Source organism: Cervus elaphus, chromosome 17, assembly GCF_910594005.1.
Source record: "Cervus elaphus chromosome 17, mCerEla1.1, whole genome shotgun sequence".
NCBI lineage: Eukaryota > Metazoa > Chordata > Mammalia > Artiodactyla > Cervidae > Cervus > Cervus elaphus.
The window spans coordinates 31,402,872-31,425,493 of NC_057831.1; the positions used below are offsets into that span (position 1 = coordinate 31,402,872).

The following is a 22,622-nucleotide window of genomic DNA, read 5'->3' on the forward strand; positions in this document are numbered from 1 at the left end:
ATATGTAATTTCCAAAATAAATATTTATCAAACTTATACAAATGAAAACAAAGCCTGAATACAGCAATCTTACTCATTTTACTGAAGCCACGCTATCAGGAAGTAGTACACGTTACAATGCATCGAGTGACAAATTCACAGACATTTTACAACAACCACCAGGAAAACAAAGCAAAAGAAAACTTGTAGTGTAAGTTACTAGAGGGTGGGAGCAGCACAATGAGCAGCTTGGCGTTTCCACATGAGCTAAACCTTGTTTGCTTGGTTAACAGTCAAAGAGAACTGCATTTATACTGCTCTAAATGTTACGGAAGTAAATGCATACATGAAAACGTTTTAGGTTGAGTTATTTACATAGAGTTAGCTACTCATCAATTTTCAGTTGATCAGTATACACTACCGTTCTGATTAAAGTATAAATGTGCAACATGTAAGATTATCATAGACATAATAGTATCTCCACCTTACTTTGCACAAAGCTAAATAAAAATTCAGTAAGTGATGGATGAACTGGTGCCATCAAATGTGTGAAATCTGCCAATAAAAACCCCAAATTTACCACATTAACAGTACATGCTTTTAAACTAATAACATTTTGGCTGGTTATATTCCCAAAGTCTACATGATTTAACGACGTGGCTTCTCACCATAAGCACATACTTTACTGCTATTAAGCAGAAAAATAAGAGAAATGGAAAAACTATGAGGATAATTTGACAATCTAGATTTTGATTTTTAAAAAAGATATAAAGCTGCAAACCTAAATACCCTCACATAATGCACTTATTTTGTTAAAAAAACATAATTTTCCTCATGTAAAATGAGGTGACTAGAATATCTCAGAGTATTTTTTAAAAGTGTACTTCTCTGACAAAGTCATATCATATTGTTCAACTTTACAACTTTTGTTTTAAAGACACTAAGATAATTTGCACATTCAAATTAATTTTATAATAAAATAAGACAATGAAATACTAATGATTACATTTAACCCATAAACGTTATGGAGGCTGTCATCTTGGCAAAAAATCATAATTAAAATATATGTATACTCGATTTATTGGCTCAGTTTGCACTGTAATGAAATATCTAATGAGTTTTTAAAGTTCTGCCAAATTTTCCAATCCTTAAGACTAAAATAAGCTTCAACAATAAAGTCTAGTTTACTAGACATTTGTATACTGCTCTTAATATACATAATGCCTTGTAATTTTCACTTAAGTATGACTGAGGGACATAATTAAAATTTCAAACAATTCTCATAGGAATTTCTAAAAATAGTAGTTATGAAAACAAAGGTAAATGCTATTTCTTTTGCTTCTTTTTGAAGTAGCTCACAGGTGTGTTAGCAAGCCTCTCTGATTAATAGGGAAGGAGTAAACTATAACATATGCATTTTCTTTTTTTTTTACCAAAATGTACATAATATTGACTTTCCTTTAATAACTTTAAGACGTTAAATTGCTCTTTAAACTAGTCTCATTCAAAATTCTAAAGTAATTGAAAGGAGAAGCTTAAAGTCCTAAACAAATTAAAACACAAAGCTCATACACACTGACTTGCTAATATTAACTGTTCATTTCCCAAAAGTTACATTTACTTTTACTAACATTTACTAACTTTTCCCAAAAGTTACATTTACCAACTTTTTTTTTTTTACTAAAGCACTGTATATGCTAAACTCAAGTGGCCAAGTTTGCTTTTTAACTGCTATATAAAATAATCAACATAAGATTAATGGCTAGTGAAAACAGTTTCTGTATTCAACTCTAAGAAAGGGGGCAAGACGCTTTAGGAGGTTTAAGTAGATAATCTCTAAATTCATGTCAAGACTAATTTAAACTATGCCAATTAATTAGTAGGGGAAATATGCTTTCTACATGCTAAGTTGCTGAATATTTTAAAAGCATCTGGGACATATCACTCTGGTATAATTTACTTTTACTGTAAGATATGTGGGCAAGTGGTTACAGTGACTAAAATACTGGCGCAGATAACTGCATTCCTTATTAAATAAATCAGAATCCCAACAAGCCTGAGCAACCCAACTCTGCAACAACATAGGAGACCATTCAAGATTAAAAGAAAGAAAAGGAAGAAAAGAAGAACAAGAAAGCCCTTCAGCAAATACTTTAACAAATAAATCACTTAGGCAAAGCCAAACAAGTTTGAAAGGGCCTGCTTTGACAGATGTTCTCCGTAAAAGCAAAAGCTTTAGGCAAAATGAATCTCTTTATTTATTTATTTTCAAAGTCACAGAATATTAGTAATGTTGTTTCTTTATTTTTCAAGTATTTTAATTTTTCAAAAAATGCTATTTACAGCCATTGTTCAGGGACCTTCCCCCACTGCCACTTCAAGATACTCATCAAAGGAACTTAGGTTCACACAGATTTGACCAAGAACAAAATTAATCACAAAGCAACTTAACTCCCTAAGTTAATAAAACTTAAAACTTTATAAAGCATCAAGAGTTACTTTATATTCTAGAGCTATTAAAAAATCATCCATATTGCTTTCACAGCAGGGCTTGTTTAAAATTCATGTTCGAAAAGCCCACATTTTCATAAAAGATAAAGCAAAATTTAAAAGACAAGAGTTCTTATTTTTCTCTGTATGAATTAAGATTTGCTGACTGTTGACATTTATAAAACTCAAAATACAGGTATTTTAGATAAAACTTGTTTATAGGAAACGAAATCCCAGAGAATGATCATGCAAAGTGTACTTACCAATGCTTATGCCTTCCCTTCACCTAACGCTTGAATTCTAGGCTTCCACACACTTTTCTATCTTTCCACTTAAAAACGCTGCAGCCTGCTACACTCCATAAAATGGCCGCGTTGTTTAACCAAGAAAAGCATGTTAGAGATTGAGCTGTCACTTTTAAAAGAAAAAGAAAATAAACAACTGCTTCTTTTGTGGTGAAGTATAAAACACTTAGGCTGGCATTTTGAATCATGGAGCTCCCCTGGATGTTGCTATTGCTCTTCAAGTAGTTGTAAAATTTCTGCCACATTCTTGCTTTCTGCATGGTGTCTCAGCAGTAACAGATCAGAACAGGCTAGCAAACAACTCCTTCCTTAATGGTAAGCTCTAATTTCTTCTTCTGCAGTTAAATGAACCAAGTTTCTATGCAAAAAAATGAGTGACAGTATGCCCAGCCAATCAGCTTGGGGTTTTTCAGGAAAATCACCCCCTAATTCATTCAAAATTAGGTCATATGACACTATTTGAAATACTATTGGCTTAGAATGGTAAGTAATGTTTGACTCTACACAGGATAAGGCCACCCCATCTATGCTTCCCTGGGCTGAAGACACCTTGACTATGAACGGTACAGTGAAAACACACACATACACACACACAGGGAAAAAAATGTAGCCTTACCAGAGCTTCCCAACTATTAAAGGGCCGGAGTTCTGTTATCTTCTGAGCCTTTTTCTGAGAACACTGAGGAATCAAAGTAAGTTCACCAATTGAAGCATCTTGAAGGAAGTGAAGGATTTTACCTTTATAGCCATCCTCCATCACTTCTTCACCACTACTATAGTCCTCGTCTAGCGAACTACCGACATCAGAACCTGAATCATATTCAGAGTCTTCAATAACTCTTTTAGGATTAAATACATTTTTTTTACGTTTCTTGTTAAAACCATTTTGTGGTTTCATGGAGCATTTCTGTTTGAGTTTTGTTTTAGCTGCATTTTTAGGATAATTTTGATTTCTTGAAGAAACCTCTTTTCCATTTGGAAACTCACTCGGTGAAGCATATTGCATATCTGAGTACAAAAAGAGACAAAAATAACTATATTAGAAAGATATAAATTAAATATAAAGATATAAGACTTAAAGATTTCATATAAGAAAAATATTTACAACGATATTCATGTGTTTTTCAATACAGAATTCAATCACAATTTATTGTTAAATCTTGATTTTCCTTAAAGAGAAATACTGAAGTAGAACTTGAAATTATACAAAGAATTGAAATATTAGTTTCAAAAACAGGTGATAACTTCTTTCTTAAAATGAATTAAATATAAATCCTCATTTTCTATCAAAGATCCTGAGAATATAAATGGCAGCTGCATATACATAAGACCCCATGATGGTATTTAGCAGTCCCACCCCCAGGCCAAAACAGATGGTGTTAGAAAAACAATGCTCATCCTAAATTAAAACTATCCATTTTATAATTAATTTCCCCATCACCCATCTCCACTATTCTAGGTTCATCTTTACTAAAAGTCATTTAAATATACTATTAAAAAGCACCACCACTTTATCACTGATTAATCTATTATATTCCATGGATTTCTAAGATGTCTGTGATTGAAGGTCCATTTATTTTACATACTGGTAAGAAATATGAACAATTAATCTATAACCATTATTTTATTATCTAGAATGTTTTACTTACTCAAATAGCTTTGAGACTTGCACATTTAAATACATTCATTTTTGTACATATATTAAAAAATAAGAACAATAAATTGAATTTCTTCACATTTCTTCACATTCATAATCCTTTTCTGAATCTTATTTCGGACTCAGAACTGATGATACTGGTGGCTTTCTTTTCTCCACACAATACCATTCTCTGTGCATTAAGAGCACTGCTGTACAGCATTACCTAAAATAATTCATTAATAAAAACAACAAAAAACCTACAGCCATTGTGTTGGGCTTTTAAAAAACTGGCTTTGCAATTAAGAGCTAGTCTACTTGATTCCTACTTAAGAATGTTACTAAACATGTGTGGTTCAACTTCGCTCCACTATTTCTCTACGCTTAAGTTCCTAAAGTTAAAAATATTCCACTATGGGATCAGTGCCTTTCTTCCATGCCAGCAACACTCACCTTATAAGTTTCTGATACTGATGCTTTTGATATTCATGTAGTGTAGGTGAGAACATCTATCTTACAATGATTACAAGGAATACAGGGAACTGGTTTCCAATATCTCTTGCAATCCCATTCTCTGGCTATTAACTAATAAGTTTACTATTTTCTTACATACTAAAATATAATATATTGGGAAGTATGAATTTTCTATAATAATATAGAACAGATAATTACCTTGGTCTTCTGCAAATACTTTTAAAGATTCTAAAGCCTCTGTGTACATCCATTCATGTTCCTTGAGTACTTCCCTTAATTCCTAGAAATAAGTCATTGATCTTTTTATTAAAAATCTAGAATTAACGACTTGTTGAAAAGAAAAGTTTTATACTTTAAAAAATAAATCACTTAAAAACTTAAAAGAATTCATATCTGATGATTTCACACTTGCTTTTATGTTGCTCTTTACAAATGTTTTCTGTATATATAATTTCACTTCTGTGAATATACAACAGTCTTTCTTCAAAGGGAAGGAAGCTTGACAGTTTTTGCATTTCTACTCTTGCTATGGAGTACTCTGAATACCAGAATATCAAAAAATGTTTGCTCAGTTAAACTTCAACATGCAGTTAAGCTTTTTCATAAATTGACAACTTCAAAATCCAATTTGAACATATGTAAAGAACCAGTATAGCAACAAGACTTTCCTTTAGCTCATCAGAATTTAGCAGATGTGCATATACTTGAATAAATCAACACAGGTATAAATGTATTCCCACTGTGAAACAAATAACGTGTTTCCAAGTACAATATGATAAAACAGAGGCTCTTTTAGGAATGGCATGCTTGGCATGGGTCTTTACTGAATCAGAAAGTATTTTTACTATCTAGCAAATAAACCAAAGATTATGGAATATCAAGGCACTAAAATGCATTATTATACTTTAAAATTCTTTACGAAAAACTAAAGGTTGAGAATATGAAAAAAACTAAAAGAAGTGACTTGGGATTATAGATGACTTTGCATTTTATATATGAGTTGACAACTATTACTACAGTTATACTTGTTATGCTTACACAATGTTATCATTATAGCATTGATATTATAGTATCAAAGAGGCAAATAAACAAGGTAAACAAGTTATACAAATATATTTTATAATATTGATAAAGAGTTAAATAAAATATAACTAAATATAATTAGAAAAATGCAAAAATCACTCTAAGCTTTTCACGTGGTTGACCTCAAAGACTATCTGTTTTGTAATACAAACAGCACACACTGATTAAATACCTATACATGAGTACTCACCTCTTTATCAAAATTGGGAAATTCCTTTTGCAATTTCAACACAATACTTTCCTGCTTTTCCCAGTTACTGCTAGATTCTGCAGATTCATTTGACTCTTCTCCCTAATGGGGACAAAAAAAAAAAAAAGAGAACCAATTTAAGAGATCAGGAAAAACAGTCTTAAGACAATCACATTTATACTTTGACTTGATTTGAAAGCTTTCACATTCAATCAAGAAGAATTAAAAAATGCTTCTTTCTGTTCATGTGAAAGTTGACAAATTTACATCTTAAGAATAAAAATATTACTGGTTATAGATCACTCAAAGACCCTGAATTTTTCAGGCAAGAATACTGAGCAGGTTGTCAAGTCCTACTCCAGGGGATCTTCCCAACCCAGGGACTGAACCCATGTCTCTTGCATCTCCCAAAATTGGTAGGTGGATTTGTTACCACTATGCCACCTGGGAAGCCTACCACCCTCAAATTCTGGGGTCCCCACTTTCATCAATTATATGGGGGTCCAACCTGAAGCATGCTGCAAATTTTACTTTAAAAAAACAAAAGATAAATGGCTGGACATTGCTGCCTCTGAGAAAGAGGTACAACACTTTAGTTGGCCTCTTGGGATGCTGGAGGCAAGGTACACTTCAGTTCAGTGTATGCTGCTCTGATCTGTTTATGAAGAATCCGTAAGACTGTTAGGAATGGGGCCTAGAGTAAGAGAAGGCTTTGGAGTAGGTCCAGGATGCAATGCAAGTGCTTTGCCAATTGGGTTTTGTGACCAGCGAGTAGACGCAGTGCTTCTCAAAGAATCTGTGGCTCATGAGGATGCTGCATAAAGTCTCTGGCAATCCCCAACAGGAAAATCACGGCAGAGACCCATGTGGCTTCAAAGAAAGGTCATGTCCTCTTCTGCTGACAACTACAGTCTGTTCCACTATAACATGACACATCCATTTCCAAAAATTATTGCACCATGCAAAATCATGAAAATAAAAAGCCACTGGGTTGAAAAAATTGTGTTAGAGGTATCACGTTCAAGAACTTCATTAGTGACCCACTGAAAAAAAGAAGGAAAACTTAAAAGGATAGTGCAATTTTACACATTAAATGATTAAGAAATGCATAAATACTCCAATAAATATGAACTCAAGTCTGTCTGGAATGTTAGCATTGGAAGGGCTATAGCTTATGAGTTACTATGAAATAGTAGATGAAGAGTTATTTGAAAATGAATGGCAATGGAAAGACATGCCTCACTGTCCTTGTGTCATCTCTACTGTATGGCTGAAAATATAAATATTAAGCAAATAAAAAAATAAGCAAATAAATGAAATCAATAAATTTCAGCTACTTTGCTAGCCTCCTGTTCTCATATTAAAAGTGCCTGGAAGGTTGAAGATTCAACTGCATGCCATGCACAAGTCTACTGTGTTTAGCATTAAAACCAAATTTGTATCTTCACATCAGTACAATTGTTTTCAATAACGTTTAAAACACCGGTTAACACTGCTAATCTGTCATGGTACAGCTTTTCGATTTTCACTGTCGCTGTCCTCAACATCATCTACATCCACATGGTATCAGCAGGAAGTCTTTTGTGGTGAGATAAGCAGGGTGGGACCCTAGCTCTTCAATATCCTCATTTTCTATCTCCTCAAATCCAGTCTGTTTTCCTACATCAACAACTTGCTGTGAATTTAAAACATTTCTCTGAAGGTTCAAGTTCTTCAAAATCACAAGTCACTGTGAAGAAAAATTTTCCACAATACATAATGCAAACACTCTTTTGTCATCAGTCTAGGCTTCTAAAAATGGTGGCAATGACTACTCCAAAGTTAAGTTTCTCAAAATTCTAAAACCATATTTGTATCCTCACCTTCAATTACAATAATTAGTATCTTAAATGCTCACTTTAAATAGTAAGTCATAAATTCTGCTAACACATTTTTACTAAAACACTGTATCAGAGAGTGGTTTTTGGAGGCAAAAGAGAAGACACTGGGGTTGAGTTTAGCTTCTATAGAGGGACAGGCTTGAGGATTTACAAAAATTTTAAAAGCTAAGTGTTTTCATTTGGGTTCTGTTTTTGCAATAATTCTCTATAACAAAGAAGAATTAGGTAAATATATCAATGCAGATTTGGCCGGTCCATCCATTTTTGCTACAGCTATAGTGAACTCCAAGACTGACTTGAACAATTCTCTTAAGAGGTTCAGTTTGTTAAGTGATAAACTACCACTGGGCTTCCCTGGTGGCTCAGTGGTAAAGAATCTGCTTGACAGTGCAAGAGAAGTGGGTTAGATCCCTCGGTTGGGACGATTCCCTGGAGAAGGAAATGGCAACCCAGCCCACTATTCTTGCCTGGGAAATCCTATGGGTAGAGGAGCCTGGTGGGCTCCAGTCCATAGGGCTGCAAAAGAGTTGACACAAACAACTGGCGACTAAACACCAATAACAAAACTACCACTGGCTTCAGCTTCAAATCTCTATCTGGAGTTGGTGCTGAATATCACAATACTGGTACTTTTCAAAGCTTTAAATTCTAGAGTACATTTCCTGTCTTTCAGATTTGAGTCCTTTGATGCATGTGTTCACTAACAGATATCCACTTCACTAAAATTAAGAATTCAATTCAATATACAAGCTGCCTTGTCAGTTTACTGCTGCACCACTGCTGTAAAATTCTTTTGTAGTTTCCTCATCTGCACTCATCACTTGGTGTGACAGCTGATGGCCTCAGAATTTGTGACATCACTTAAAAATACTAAAGCAACCACTACTGACACTAAGAGAAGGCAGGATATGGTAATTTCCCATTTAAGATCGTTATTATGCACATATAAAGGTACACATGAAAATGGCTGTTTCGGATTTCTTCATGCTTTGGTCTTTAATCCAGATGTTGAATCATTTTCCCTTTCATTTCTTCATGCCTCTTTTTATTGACTTCACAGCATTTTAAGGTGGCCCAGCCACATACTTGCATTATTTGTGGCACTCTGATGGTCCACAATGTGGATTCCTTTATGCCTGTATCTACATGTTCTCATTTCTTTCCAGACATTTGTTTCAAGCCTCTCCTCAATACTTTCTCTTTTTTTATACATTGCCTGGTATTTATTTTTTTTTGGCCGTATCCCACGGCATGTGGCATCTTAGTTTCCCGACCAGGGAGTGGACCTGTGTCCCCTGGCTTGGGCAGTGTGGGGTCTTAACCACTGGACAACCAGGGAAGTCCCGGCTTGGCATTTTTGAACCACAATGTTTAAATATGTTTGAGATGTTGAAAGAGTGCTTCCTTCAAATAGAATACTTCACAAATGTGAAAGAAGAGCAAAACACACACTTGTGAGAAAACAAAGATGGTAAAATGAGGCAGTTAGTAGATGTCTAAGGTATGCTCACTTCCTTCCGAAGTGGCCCAGGTCAGCTGGGTGCAGTTTTCTTAGTCATCTACCTTGTGCTTCTCATGGACAAACTTGTATAGAAACAACACAAAATTCAGGTAATACACAAATTATTCTCTAATATATTCACTGCACTGGAACAAGTTACCATTTTTAAAACAGAAAAACTGATCTCTCTTTGTGAAACAGTTCTTGGCTTGAAAGGGGGGGTCCTGACAAGACCAGAATGGTTGACATGGAGTATCAAGTGACCATGAGACGTGAGCTGTTATGTGACCTGGGTGTGTGATCTACCAAGACTGTATCTGAGCGTGAGCAGCAGCATCCCATCCTCAAGTGGAAAAGGTGATGGTGTATTTGAGACTGGACTTAAGCAGGTTTAGGAAGCACAAATAAGCTGCATATACAGGTGTCTCAGACTCCCATGTGACTGAATTCTGCTTTACTGTTGCCCCTCCATCAATAACATCTACTGCACTATGGGAAATTCTTCATGATGAGATAAAGTGGGAGAAAAATCTTAAACTTGTTTTACAAAGAGTTTACATAATTTTTAGTTAGAACCAACTGAAAGTGAACAATATAACAAAATTCCACTTAAGACAGCAGTGCTGTACACAACTTTGGGTAGTAAAACTTATTGTCCATTTTATATAGAAAGAGATGGCCAGAAGTACAGATAAATGATTTATCACAGACAGTAGCTCAGCAGAAGAACGAGAGTGGAAGATCAGTGACCAGAAGTCTGGGGAGGAGGTGCACTATTGAACTTAGAAGTTTTTCTGAGAACAAAATATAAGGGTAAGAGCATCCCATATGAATGCTCAGCAAAGGATGTCTAATGTATAGGAGTTTTTAATAATCATGGGGACAAGATAATTCATTCTGTGAACCAAAATAAGATTGCAGCCACTTGGATGCATGCTCAATGTGTCTATACACAAGCGACCATAGCAACATAGACAGTCTGCGCATGCAGATCAATAAGACTTTCTCACACCAAGATTTATCTGGCTATGGCTACTGGTGAGGACTTGACCTGCCAAGAGCAGAGGCCAACAATGAATTCCCATGATAGTGAGACCCATTCCTTGGGAGATTCAGTCAACTGTCTGGTGGCAAGTTGATGACATTTAATCCCTTTCATTATGAAAGGGATAGTAATAAGAAATTTACTGTTATGGATTAGCCTTTCCTACCCACCTGTATTTGGCAACAGCAGTTATAGACTGAACTGTGTCCCTCCAAAGTCTTCTGTTGAATAATGGCCAGTACCTCAGAATATGACCTCATCTGAAGACTGGCTCTAAGTAATTATTACTGAGGTAATCAAGTTAAAATGAGGTCATTAGGGTGGGCCCTAATCCAATGAAGAAGAGGAAATCTGGAGATAGACAAGCACATAGGGAGCATACTCTGTAAGGATAAGGCAGAGTTCTACAGGTCAAGGAACATCAAAGACTGCCAGCAAACCACCAGAAGCCAGTCACAGAGGGACGGAACAGCCTTTAGAAGGAAGCAACCCTTCTGATATCTTGATCTTGGACTTCTAGCTTCCAGAACTGTGAGACAATATATTTCTGTTGTTTAAGCCACTCAGTTTGTGGTCCTTTGTTACAGCGCCCCTAGGAATCCAATGGCATCACATGCAGATATATAAAAAGCTTAATCACACTCTGACACAGCAATCAATGCTTCTGACCAGGGGAGCCAATTTCACTGAAAGAAAAGTACACCAAGGGATTCATGCCCAATGAAATTCCCTGATCTTACCATGTGTCTCAATGCCTAGACGCAGCAGGCTTACAGAGCAGTGGTATCACTTAATGAAATTTAGAATGTGAATTTGTTGATAGCACCCTATAAGGCTAACGTGCTACTCAACAGACGTAAAAGCAAAGTGAATGCTTTGAAGCAGCCATCAATAAATATGATACTATTTCTTCCATGGCCATTATACGTAGGTTTATAAACTGTGGGCCTAATCTCTTATACTAGTGGTTATTCAAACCTAAAACTCAGAATTTTTACTTCCTACCAAGGAAAGAATACTTCTATGGAGGGACACAACAGCTGTCCCATTAAATTAGGGTGGAGACTAAATGAGGCAAAGAAAGGGGTTACTGTGTTAACTGGGGTGACTGACTTTGATTGCCAAAAGGAAATTGTGCTGTCATGAATGCAGACACGGAGGAGTATGTCTAGATTCATTGGGAGGCCTCTTAGTAGATCTATTCCATAAAGTAAAAGTTAACAGAAAACTATAATAACCCAGTAAAAGCATAACTACTATTATATTTAGATAAGCAGTTAAACATCAAAGGAGTCGTCTACAGGAATTATAAGTAGCTGTCACTGAGGAGTTTGAAATGGTGCTGGTGCTAATGACAGCTGTTTTATGTAAGCGTTGTACAATCACATGTATATACATATACATTTTACAAGATAAAATTTAAAGTATATTCTTCCCAAAAGTTACTTTACCACACCACTAGAATATTTTTAAAATCAGTTTTATAACTCAGAGATAAGCAATTAATACTGCTGTGAGAGACAAGACTGATTCATTGAGGTGTATTTTTAGTATATTCAGATTCAACACAGCCTGTGCATAAGCAGCTAATTTTGATGCTGCAATTCAAATGTAACTCACATGGTCCAGTCTCTTCTTTTTCATAGATTGATCATCATTAAATTCATCTTCCTCGAATGGCTCTGAAGAAGAAGATAATTTTCTTTTCCTGGGTCCACCACCTTCTAAAACAAGACAAGGACGTGCAAAGTTCACATCGATATAGTATAAGAATCATTAATGTAAAAATAAGGGCAAACTACACTTAATAGACAGGTCTCTTGATATCAGGACAATATTATTTCTTTGACATATGACATACATTCAATAAATGCTAACTGCATTGAAGGAAAAATAAAGAGGGATCCTTTTCAGAGTTTCAAAAGTAGAAATCACTGTAATACTATACATATTTATAAACTATCACATTATTTAATGTTAATGATATATATCTTTGAATTGACAAGTAATTCTATAGTAGAAAGAAGAGATTCTCCTCAATGACTGAATGTTCAGTAGTGAAAAAAATTGAGCCCATCAGCTTATCTGAATAACATCAAATAACTGTCAATAATTAAGTATCTATTATGTACCAGGCTTTGCAGGGGCTTTTATAAACTGCTGTTTCATTTACTTTCCACAACAAATCTACCAAGTAAATATATACTCATTTTACCAATTAGGAGGAACTGAGAAACAGAAATCAAGAGATGAATGCTTTTAACCTAAAAACAAGACAGCACAACACAAGAGTGTTGTATGACAGTAACAGGAAATGTGCCCATTCTGTCACGACTGATAGAAAAACTCAATTTACATGATTTGGAAAAGCTATGTTACTTATGTTTTACTTTGTATACATTCATATACTTCTTCAGTACCTTCACTTTCAGAGAGCAAATTCCAGAGACATACTGCAGTACTTGTATGAAAGTGTTTGCTAAAAGCTTACAAAGGTTTAAGATTTCAGTATTAATTGTATCAGTACCCTAACTATGCAGTTAGAAATAAAAGTTGTAGGAATATTCAAAATAAGTACAGACACAACAGCTTTTAAGCTATAAGCACGAAAATGTCATAATATGACTACAACCAAATTGAATGCAATCAACATTTCAATGTATAATAATTACATGCTTTAAGTATGCATGCTTAAATTTTTCCCCCTTTATTTCATAAAGTAAACGTGCATTTTGCATACACCAACTAACTGCCGGCATCCATTCTATTATCACCCACATATTTGCTGGGGTTAAGTGACTACCATTCAGTTCAGTTCAGAAGCTCAGTCATGTCTAGTAATCAGGCATATTACTAATGACTACCATTCTAATACTAAGAGTTTCAAACTAGGTGATTACACCATGTCACCTAGGTATGTTTAATCCTTTCTTAAAAAAAAAAAAACCAGAAAAGTATATTTAAAACATAAAAAGTAAAACATGAAACTGCAAAAAAGAAAATATGAACAAAGAACACTAACAGGCAATTCAATAGGGGAAAAAGAAAGAAAAAAGATGATCAACATCATTAATAACTAAAGACAGGGAAAATACAGTACGCTTTTTTCCATCCTAAGATTAAAAGGAGTAGTAAAAGGAAGTCATGGCATACTGCGGGCAGTCACATTAAAACATTATACACTGTTATAGCCTATCTGGAAGGCAATCTAAATAACACACCACAGAATTTTACATGCGTGTGTCTTTCAGTTCAACAATTCTTTTTCCAGGAATTTACTTACCAAACTGAGGGAGAATGATTACTTACTCATACATAAAAATTTTTACCTAAGCATTTAAGTGCATGTCAATAAGCTATTAGGCAAGTCAGAATACACTGTTATAAAGAACTGAGTAGACTTTTAGAAATAAATATGGTTACAAAACAGCAAAAAAAACCAGAACCATAGTCACATAAAAATGTTTTTACCTACTCTTATACTGACACATATATAGAGAACTGGGGCTTCCCTAGTAGCTCAGATGGCAAAAAATCTGCCTGCAATGCAGGGGACCCAGGTTTGATCCAGGGTTGGGAAGATACCCTGGAGAGGGGAACAGCAACCTATTCCAGTATTTTTGCTGGGGAATCCCATGGACAGAGGAGACTGGGGAGCCCCAGTCCATGGGGCTGCAGAGAGTTGGACACGACTGAGCGACTAAGTACAAACATACAGAGGTAGAAGAACTAGCTAGATTCCTGACGACATCAGTAAAATCATATTTTTACCATTTAAAGTAGGGTAAAAACTTTGGATACATATTTTTGTCTTTATAACATAGTATTCATAAATGAAAACATTCAGAAGGCAATGTAAAGAACATACCTTTATTGTTTAATATGCAGGATGATACTGCATATAAAAGACTGTATTTTGTGGTAAAACCAATGTCCAACATCAGAATTTGGAGACTCTTTGTAGATTTATAGAACTGTCCAAGGCATTTAAAAAGACCCTCTGTTGGTGAGACAAAGCTGTCATTCTATACATTACCTCAAGAGTGTACTATACCGAAGATGATTGATATGACTATCCATTCTAAGAAGAAGCACGGAAGTTTACTTAAAAAAAACAAGAAAACCTTAATTTCTTCTTTCCTTATAATTTGCCATTTGACAATATCTTCAAGAAAAAGAAATAATATCAAAGTCTAGTACAACAATGACAAGTAAAACAACTCCACTAAAGTTCAACTTTAATAAGTCCTGTAAACTACATGTGGGCAGAGGTTTTGTCCATTTTGTTTCAGCATGTACCCTCCATGCCTAAAATAGCATCTGGCATCCAGTAGTAGATACAAACTAAGTATTTGTTTAATGAATAAAGCTGAATAATACAAATTGCTCAAGACCAAAAAAGACCACACATTGCTGTGGAATAGTTATTTAACAAAGTTTTCACTAGAAAGATTTTGAAATATGAGATATTATGAGGACAAGAAAGAATATGTAAAATTTCCCAAACCCATTTAGCAACTCAACAAATGTTAACAGGGTCTACAATTTTTCAAAATTTTTACAGTAGGATATAGTAATGAAGACACAACTTTCTCTTGTACCATTTCTAGTATCAGATGGCCCTTAAGAACATAAATGTTAATATGTACTATGTACTTACTATCCGCCACTCACTATAGTAAGAAATTTGCAATAACTATCATTGTTTCATAACAACCTAAGAATTTCCTACTATTACTATACTATTTTACTGCTACTGAAAGAGAAAACTTAGGGAACACCGCCCAAGGTTACACAGCCAGTAAGTAAAAGAAAAGGAAGAATCTTAATATTCACTTTGGGTAGCAGCCACACACCACACAATACCATTCTCTTGCTCAAACTGGTGAAAAAGAGATTTAAAATATTTCATGTGGAAAACAGAATATTACTCTGCCATAAAAAGGAACACCTCTGGGTCAGTTCTAATGAGGTGGATGAACCTAGAACCTATTATACAGAGTGAAGTAAGGCAGAAAGAGAAAGCTAAGTATTGTATTCTAACACATATATATATGGAACCTAAAAAAATGGTACTGAAGAATTTACTTACAGGGCAGCAATGGAGAAACAGAGAATAGACTTGTGGACATGAGGAGAGGGAAGGAGAGGGTGAGATGTGTGGAAAGAGTAACAGGGAAACTTATACTACCATATGTAAATTAGATAGCCAACGAGAATTTCCTGTATGGCTAAGAAACTCAAACAGGGGCTCTGTACCAACCTAGAGGGGTGGGATGGGGAGGGAAATGGGAGGGAAGTTCAAAAGGGAGGGGATGTACGTATACCTATAGTAGATTAATGTTGTGGTTTGACAGAAAAGAACAAAATTCTGTAAAGCAATTATACGTCAATAAAAAAATAAATTAAAAAATTTCATGTTGATAAAGTAATATCATCTTTGGAATCCAAGCAGGGGGTTAATATGAGTTAGATAACTGCAGAAGAAAGAAAACAGACCCATGAAAACATATTATGGTATTTTCTATTTTTGTATATAAATAAAAAAAAATCCACTTAGGAATATGGATACATATTCACACTGCTAATGAAATCATAAATTGGTATAACCTTTAAAATTAACACTGAAGTACATATTATATTTCAAAATGTGCGTGACCTTTGACTCAGCATCCTGGTTTCAAGTTTAGGCTACAGAAATAAAAACAGAAAGGTTTACTTGTAAAGCTACTTTCTTTTGTACTGTAGTAATGAAATAATGTAAACATCAATGCTAATTAATAGTCAGATCAGTCACTCAGTCGTGTGATTGCATGGATTGCAGCACGCCAGGCTTCCCTGTCCATCACCAACTCACGGAGCTTGCTCAACTCATGTCCATCAAGTCGGTGATGCCACTCAACCATCTCATCTCTGTTATTCCCTTCTCCTCCCGCCTTCAATCTTTCCCAGCATCAGGGTCTTTTCTAATGAGTCAGTTCTTTGCATCAGGTGGCCAAAGTATTACAGCTTCAGCATCATTCTTAGCAATGAATACTAAGGACTGATCTCCTTTAGCATGGACTGGTTGGATCTCCTTGCAGTCCAAGGGGCTCTCAAGAGTCTTCTCCAACACCACAGTTCAAAAGCATCAAATCTTTGGCACTTAGCTTTCTTTACTATCCAGCTCTCACAGCTTTACATGACTAATGGAAAAACCATAGCTTTGACTAGACGGATCTTTGTTGACAAAGTAATGTCCCTGCTTTTTAATATGCTGTCTAGGTGGGTCACAGCTTTTCTTCCAAAGAGCAAGCGTCTTTTAATATCATGGCTGCAGTCACCATCTGCAGTGATTTTGGAGCCCAGGAAAATAAAGTCTTACTGTTTCCATTGTATCCCCATCTATTTGCCATGAAGTGATGGGACTGGATGCCATTTCAGTTTTCTGAATGCTAAGTTTTAAGCCAGCATTTTCACTCTACTCTTTCACTTTCATCAAGAGGCTCCTTAGTTCCTTTTCGCTTTCTGCCATAACGGTGATGTCATTTGTCTATCTGAGGTTACTGATATTTCCCGCAGTCTTGATTCCAGCTTGTGCTTCAACAACCCCGGCATTCTGCATGATGTACTCTGCATATAACTTAAATAAGCAGGGTGACAATATACAGCCTTGATGTACTCCTTTCCCAATTTGGAACCAGTCTGTTGTTCCATATACAGTTTTAACTGTTGCTTCTTGACCTGCATACAGATTTCTCAGGAGGCAGGTAAGGGGGTCTGGGATTCCCATCTCTTTAGGAATTTTCCACAGTTTGTTGTGATCCACACAGTCAAAGGCTTTAGCGTAGTCAATAAAACAGAAGTATGTATTTTTCTCGAATTCTTTTGCTTTCTCTATGATCCAACAGATGTTGGCAATTTGATCTCTGAATCCTCTGCCTTTTCTAAATCCAGCTTGAACATCTGGAAGTTCTTGGTTCATGTACTGTTGAAGCCTTGCTTGCAGAATTTTGAGCACTACCTTGCTAGCACGTGAGATGAATGCAATTGTGCAGCAGTTTGAACAATCTTTGGCATTGCCGTTCTTTGGTACTGAAATGAAAACTGACCTTTTCCAGTCCTGTGGCCACTGATGAGTTCTCCAATTTTGCTGGCATATTGAGTGTTCCAGTTTCACAGCATCATCTTTTAGGATTTGAAATAGCTCAGGTGAAATTCCATCACCTCCATTAGCTTTGTTCATAGTGATGCTACCTAAAGCCCACCTGACTTTGGACTCTAGAATGTTTGGCTCTAGGTGAGTGATCACACTGTCATGGTTATCTGGGTCATTAAGATCTTTTTTGGATAGTTTTTTTGTGTATTCTTGCCACCTTTTCTTAGTATCTTCTGCTTCTGTTAGGTCCACACCATTTCTGTCCTTTTTTGTGCCCATCTTTGCATAACATATTCCCTTGGTAATCTCTATTTTCTTGAAGAGATCTCTAGTTTTTTCCATTCTGTTCTTTCCCTCTATTTGTTTGCACTGATCAGTTAGGAAAGCTTTCTTATCTCTCCCTGCTATTCTTTGGGAACTCCGTGTTCAGATAGGTTTAGCTTTCCTTTTTTCCTTTGCTTCTCTTCTTTTCTCAGCTGTTTGTAAGTCCTCTTCAGACAACTATTTTGCCTTTTGAATTTCTTTTTCTTGGGGATGGTTTTGATCACTGCCTCCTGTACAATGTCACGAACCTACATCCATAGTTCTTTAGGCACTCTATCAGATCTAATCCCTTGAATCTATTTGTCACTTCCACTGTATAACTGTAAGGAATTTGATTTAGGTCATACCTGAATGGTCTAGTGGTTTTCCCTAGTTTATTCAATTTAAGTCTGAATTTGGCATTAAGAAGTTCATGGTCTGAGCCACAGTCAGCTCCCGGTCTTGTTTTTGCTGACTGTATAGAGTTTCTTCATCTTTGGCTGTAAAGAATATAATCAATATGACTTTGGTATTGACCATCTGGTGATGTTCATGTGTAGAGAAACAATAAATTAATCCTACTGGTGTCACAGAGGAATGTTATGGAGGTATTTTGTAATTAGATAAATTTTTTATTGTAATAACAAGTTATCCATGATAAATGATCAAATGACTTTTCTTAAAAATGCAAACCAATACTACAATTATATCTTGTAATCTAATGTGTATTTATTATATAATAGTATATAGGCTTGCTTTCATTTTTAGTTTATTTAGTAGTGGGATTATAGGTTAGTTTTACTTGCTGGGTACATAACAAAAAAAAAACTAGGCAACATTTATTGAAAAAAATTGGAGGTGCTTATATAAATGTATTTACTTAGTATTCTAAAACTGGACTATAGCACAAATGTTAGTACACAAAGGAATGCTGATTACAGGCTAGCATTTCCTTAAGTTCCTGACTCTCATTTAGGTAAGTAAAACTACAATGAATTAGAAAGGACACTTATTAAAGAACATATATCTCCCAAAACTTCACTGTTAAAAGAGATTTGATCGTAGAGGACAAGCAAAATTACCAATGAGACTGTCCCCTCCCCCTTTTTGGGAGGAGGTAAAGAAAATACAACCTAGAAAGTCCAGTTCCCAAATTACTGCAAGACCTCAGGTAAGTTAGTCACTTAACCTTAACCTTCTTATTTTTTTAAACCTTAATCTTCACTGTTTTCATCTAAAACCCCTGAAGCTATTAATAAGGTTCCTGTAAGAATTCATGAAGAAGCTTGGTAAATTGATGAGCAATAAAAATGAGAAGATATGTATTACCTTCAACATGGCCTGAAACCAAGTCAGGCTTACCTGCATCGCCGAACATCAGCAAGGCAGCAGCGATTGCTCCGTCCATAGTGCTTGTTGAGTCAATCAACTAACAAAATGAGAAGAGACTGTTTTAAAAATAAGACTTTAAGAATTATTTTACAAACTTACCAAATATTTAAGAACCAACATATTAAATATACAACAAGTGGAGAACCAGCTACATAATAGCTTAAGTTCAGTAAGTCAGATGATAAATTTTCAGAATATCTGGTTTGTCTAAAAAGTCTAAATTTATCTATCTTAAAATTTAATGGATTTAATTATCACCATTATAAAAGAAAAAATAAAACATAGTCAACATATGTACAGTATACTCAAGGTTTTTGTTATTTTAATGGTAAGACTGGGCCCTGAAGTCTCAAAAACTTCCTACCTATGAGTGAGTCCAGGTACTGGGTGGGTGGGTGTGTATGTGTGTTTAAGAGAGAGAGAGAGAGAGACAGAGAGAGAAAGAGAGGAAAAGGGAAGGGAAAGGAAGAGAGGGAGAGGAGAAGGGAGGGAGGGAAGGAAGGACAGGCACTGATAGGCATTTAAAATAAGCTCTGGAATTATTTTTTAAATCTAGTACTTCTCAAGTGGGATAAAGGACTCTTGAAATATGCTGTATTTCTAAATTGCTAAAAATTAAACTGCCCGAGTTTATTCAAGAACATATTACTATACGGCTTACATAATTCACACTTTCAGATTTCAGAACTCCCATACTTTTCTCTTGCCATAGCTTCCTGTACTTCTAATGAGTTATTTGTTTTAAAAAGATCTTAATTTTAAAAATAAGCTATTTTTGTATTAAATTAAAAGCCTCTAAACAAAAAAATAATGTTCTTTTCTATACTAGTTTTCTTCCTCTTGGATCCTCCGATATCTTGTAAGCCTTTCCTCATTTTCAAAATAGACAAAGCATATTCTTACCAAGTGTAGGACTAAGTTTATATTTCATAGCTCCTTGAATTATTTCATATGGGTCTAAAAGCCTCTGAAGAGTAATTTATAAATGTTATCTTTAAATCTTTTAAAATGATGGGAGATCACTTGAAATCCAGGTTAGTTCAAGGGAGTGCTTTGCTTTGGAGCAAGTGCTATGCTAAATTCCCCAAATTTCAAATACTAGTGAAATAAACACACAAAGTTTATGTAGCAATTCAACCTTACCATTGTAATTATAAAATTAGAGATAAATGCTTCTATAGGGAATAAATCCCCTTGAACTACATGAAAAATTGGTACTCAAGCTAAAGTATTTTTAAACTGCGATTTATGCTGAATATTTTAATACTCCACCATGTTTATTATGTTGAATGTTCTTTCCAATACTTTCAGTGTTGCTACTAGAGCTACATTCTTTCCTTCCTTTCCTATGGGGGAAAAAACCCATCAGGAAGCAAGTGACACTACTTGCAGGGGAAAAGTAGACTCAAGATACCATTCAAGTTTCACTTAGCTAACAGTAGGAAGGTTATCAGAATGATTTGGGGAAAAAAGAAAGATTCATATTAAATATATCAGAGAACAAAGGAAATAATATAAACTTGAAAGAGTTCAAACTAGCAGGCCTAGATCACTTCTGTTTCAGACATGTTCTGTTTGACTTGAATGGTATTTTTGGTTTTGTCTTTCTTTAGTTACCATAAAAGGAATGAAATATGATACAACATGAATGAACTTCAAAACTGTATACTAAGCACAGGAAGTCAGTTATAAAAGATCACACTGGGATTTTCCTGGTGGTCCAGGGGTTAAGCCTGTGCTTCCACTGCAGGAGGCACTGGTTCAATCCCTCCTTGGGGAAACAAAGGTCCTAAATGCTGTATGATCAAAAAAGAGAAAAAAACACGTATGATATGTTCCCACTGACATGAAATGTCCATAACTGGCAAATCTATAGAGACAGAGATTAGTGGTTGGCTACGGAAGGGAGATGGGAAGTGACTGCTAATAGGTACAAGGTTTCTTTTTGGAATGATTAAAATGTTTTAAAATTAGATTACGGTGATGGGTGCACAACTCTGTAAATATGCTAAAATCCAAAAAATCAGGTGATCTTTACAGATTTAAACTATATCTCAATAAAGCTCTTAAGCTGATGATCAACACCAAATAAAAATTCAGCCTTTTAGCTTTATTTGAAAATCTGAATTATCTGATAAAAACAGGCCGTCACTGATTTCACATGGTCATATCCTATTAAAGCTAAGCAGCAGCTACCTCTCTTAAAAAGGGTATGTGCCAATCAATACCCACCACTTCAAAGTTCCCTGCCGAGCCCATAGAGATATGGTGCCTTCCATGGCTTAGCTTGGGGGAGAGATGCTAGGGATGGTGGTGATAAAAACAAAGGTGAAAAACCTATGAACCTGTAATTAAATGATTCCCCGAAACTCGTTCAAATACTAAGTGGCAGAGCTAGGGATAAACTATTTACTAATATTCAGAGGTTTATTTTCTATCTACAACTTAATTGAACGGTAAGTTTTTATTTCCTCTTATAAAAAGAGAGAGAGATAACTGTAACAGTAAAACTACAGCCACTTATTTTATTTCTATAGTTCAATCAGTATTTCTCAGCAAGGGTGCCATTGGCAGAACTCCTCTCTGTTACACGGGAGTGTTCTTGGTACTGTAGCGTGTTTAGCATCCCTGGTCACATGGCACTAAATGTGAAAAGCAACTCCTTGTCATTACGGGGAAAATAAGGAAAAAAGCCTCTGGATATTTCTATGTTTCTTGTGAGAAGAGGGTTATCCCCATTTCAGAACCATTCAAACTCAAAAACCTTCACAACCTATGTGAGATACAGAGAGGCTCAAGTTATTATATTACTTATAGGTGAATAAACCTCACCTAATGTAAGATTCAACGAGTAAATCTCTGGCATCTGCCTTTATTATTAAATGAATTATCTTCAAACATAAGATATTTTTAGAAAAATGACTATCTACTGAATACAGCACTGGATACAGGAGACATTTTAAGCATCATTACAGCTGTAATAACCAATTTCTAGAAAGGGGTATAACCTTAAGTAAATCACTGTCACTTCTTTGTGGAAAAAGTTCCTTCAGGGTCTGAAGTTTAGCATCTTTAAGGTCTTCCAATTCCGAGAGGTCTTCCAATTCTGAAATATCATTATTATTTCTAGTGGCCATGGTAGGAAGGCCTTGGGACTCCTCATCTTCAGATGGCTCAGAACTAAAAATATTTTTGGAGGGAAAAAA

General features: G+C 35.3%; 1 protein-coding gene across 3 annotated transcripts in view; it reads right to left on the reverse strand.

The window, feature by feature from the left end:
* The window catches only part of SMARCAD1 (SWI/SNF-related, matrix-associated actin-dependent regulator of chromatin, subfamily a, containing DEAD/H box 1), an 84,682-nt gene that overhangs the window by 25,075 nt on the left and 36,985 nt on the right, over positions 1-22,622 (reverse strand). For 2 of the 3 annotated variants that reach the window (XM_043870996.1, XM_043870995.1), the window contains exons 4-10: positions 22,425-22,596; positions 19,387-19,453; positions 14,452-14,583; positions 12,204-12,307; positions 6,158-6,259; positions 5,083-5,164; positions 3,391-3,782 (exon numbers count right to left, since the gene is read on the reverse strand). In XM_043870996.1, coding sequence (XP_043726931.1) covers positions 3,391-3,782; positions 5,083-5,164; positions 6,158-6,259; positions 12,204-12,307; positions 14,452-14,583; positions 19,387-19,453; positions 22,425-22,596 — 1,051 coding nt within the window. The remainder of the gene's footprint in view (positions 1-3,390; positions 3,783-5,082; positions 5,165-6,157; positions 6,260-12,203; positions 12,308-14,451; positions 14,584-19,386; positions 19,454-22,424; positions 22,597-22,622) is intronic. The other variant, XM_043870997.1, reaches the window with a different exon arrangement.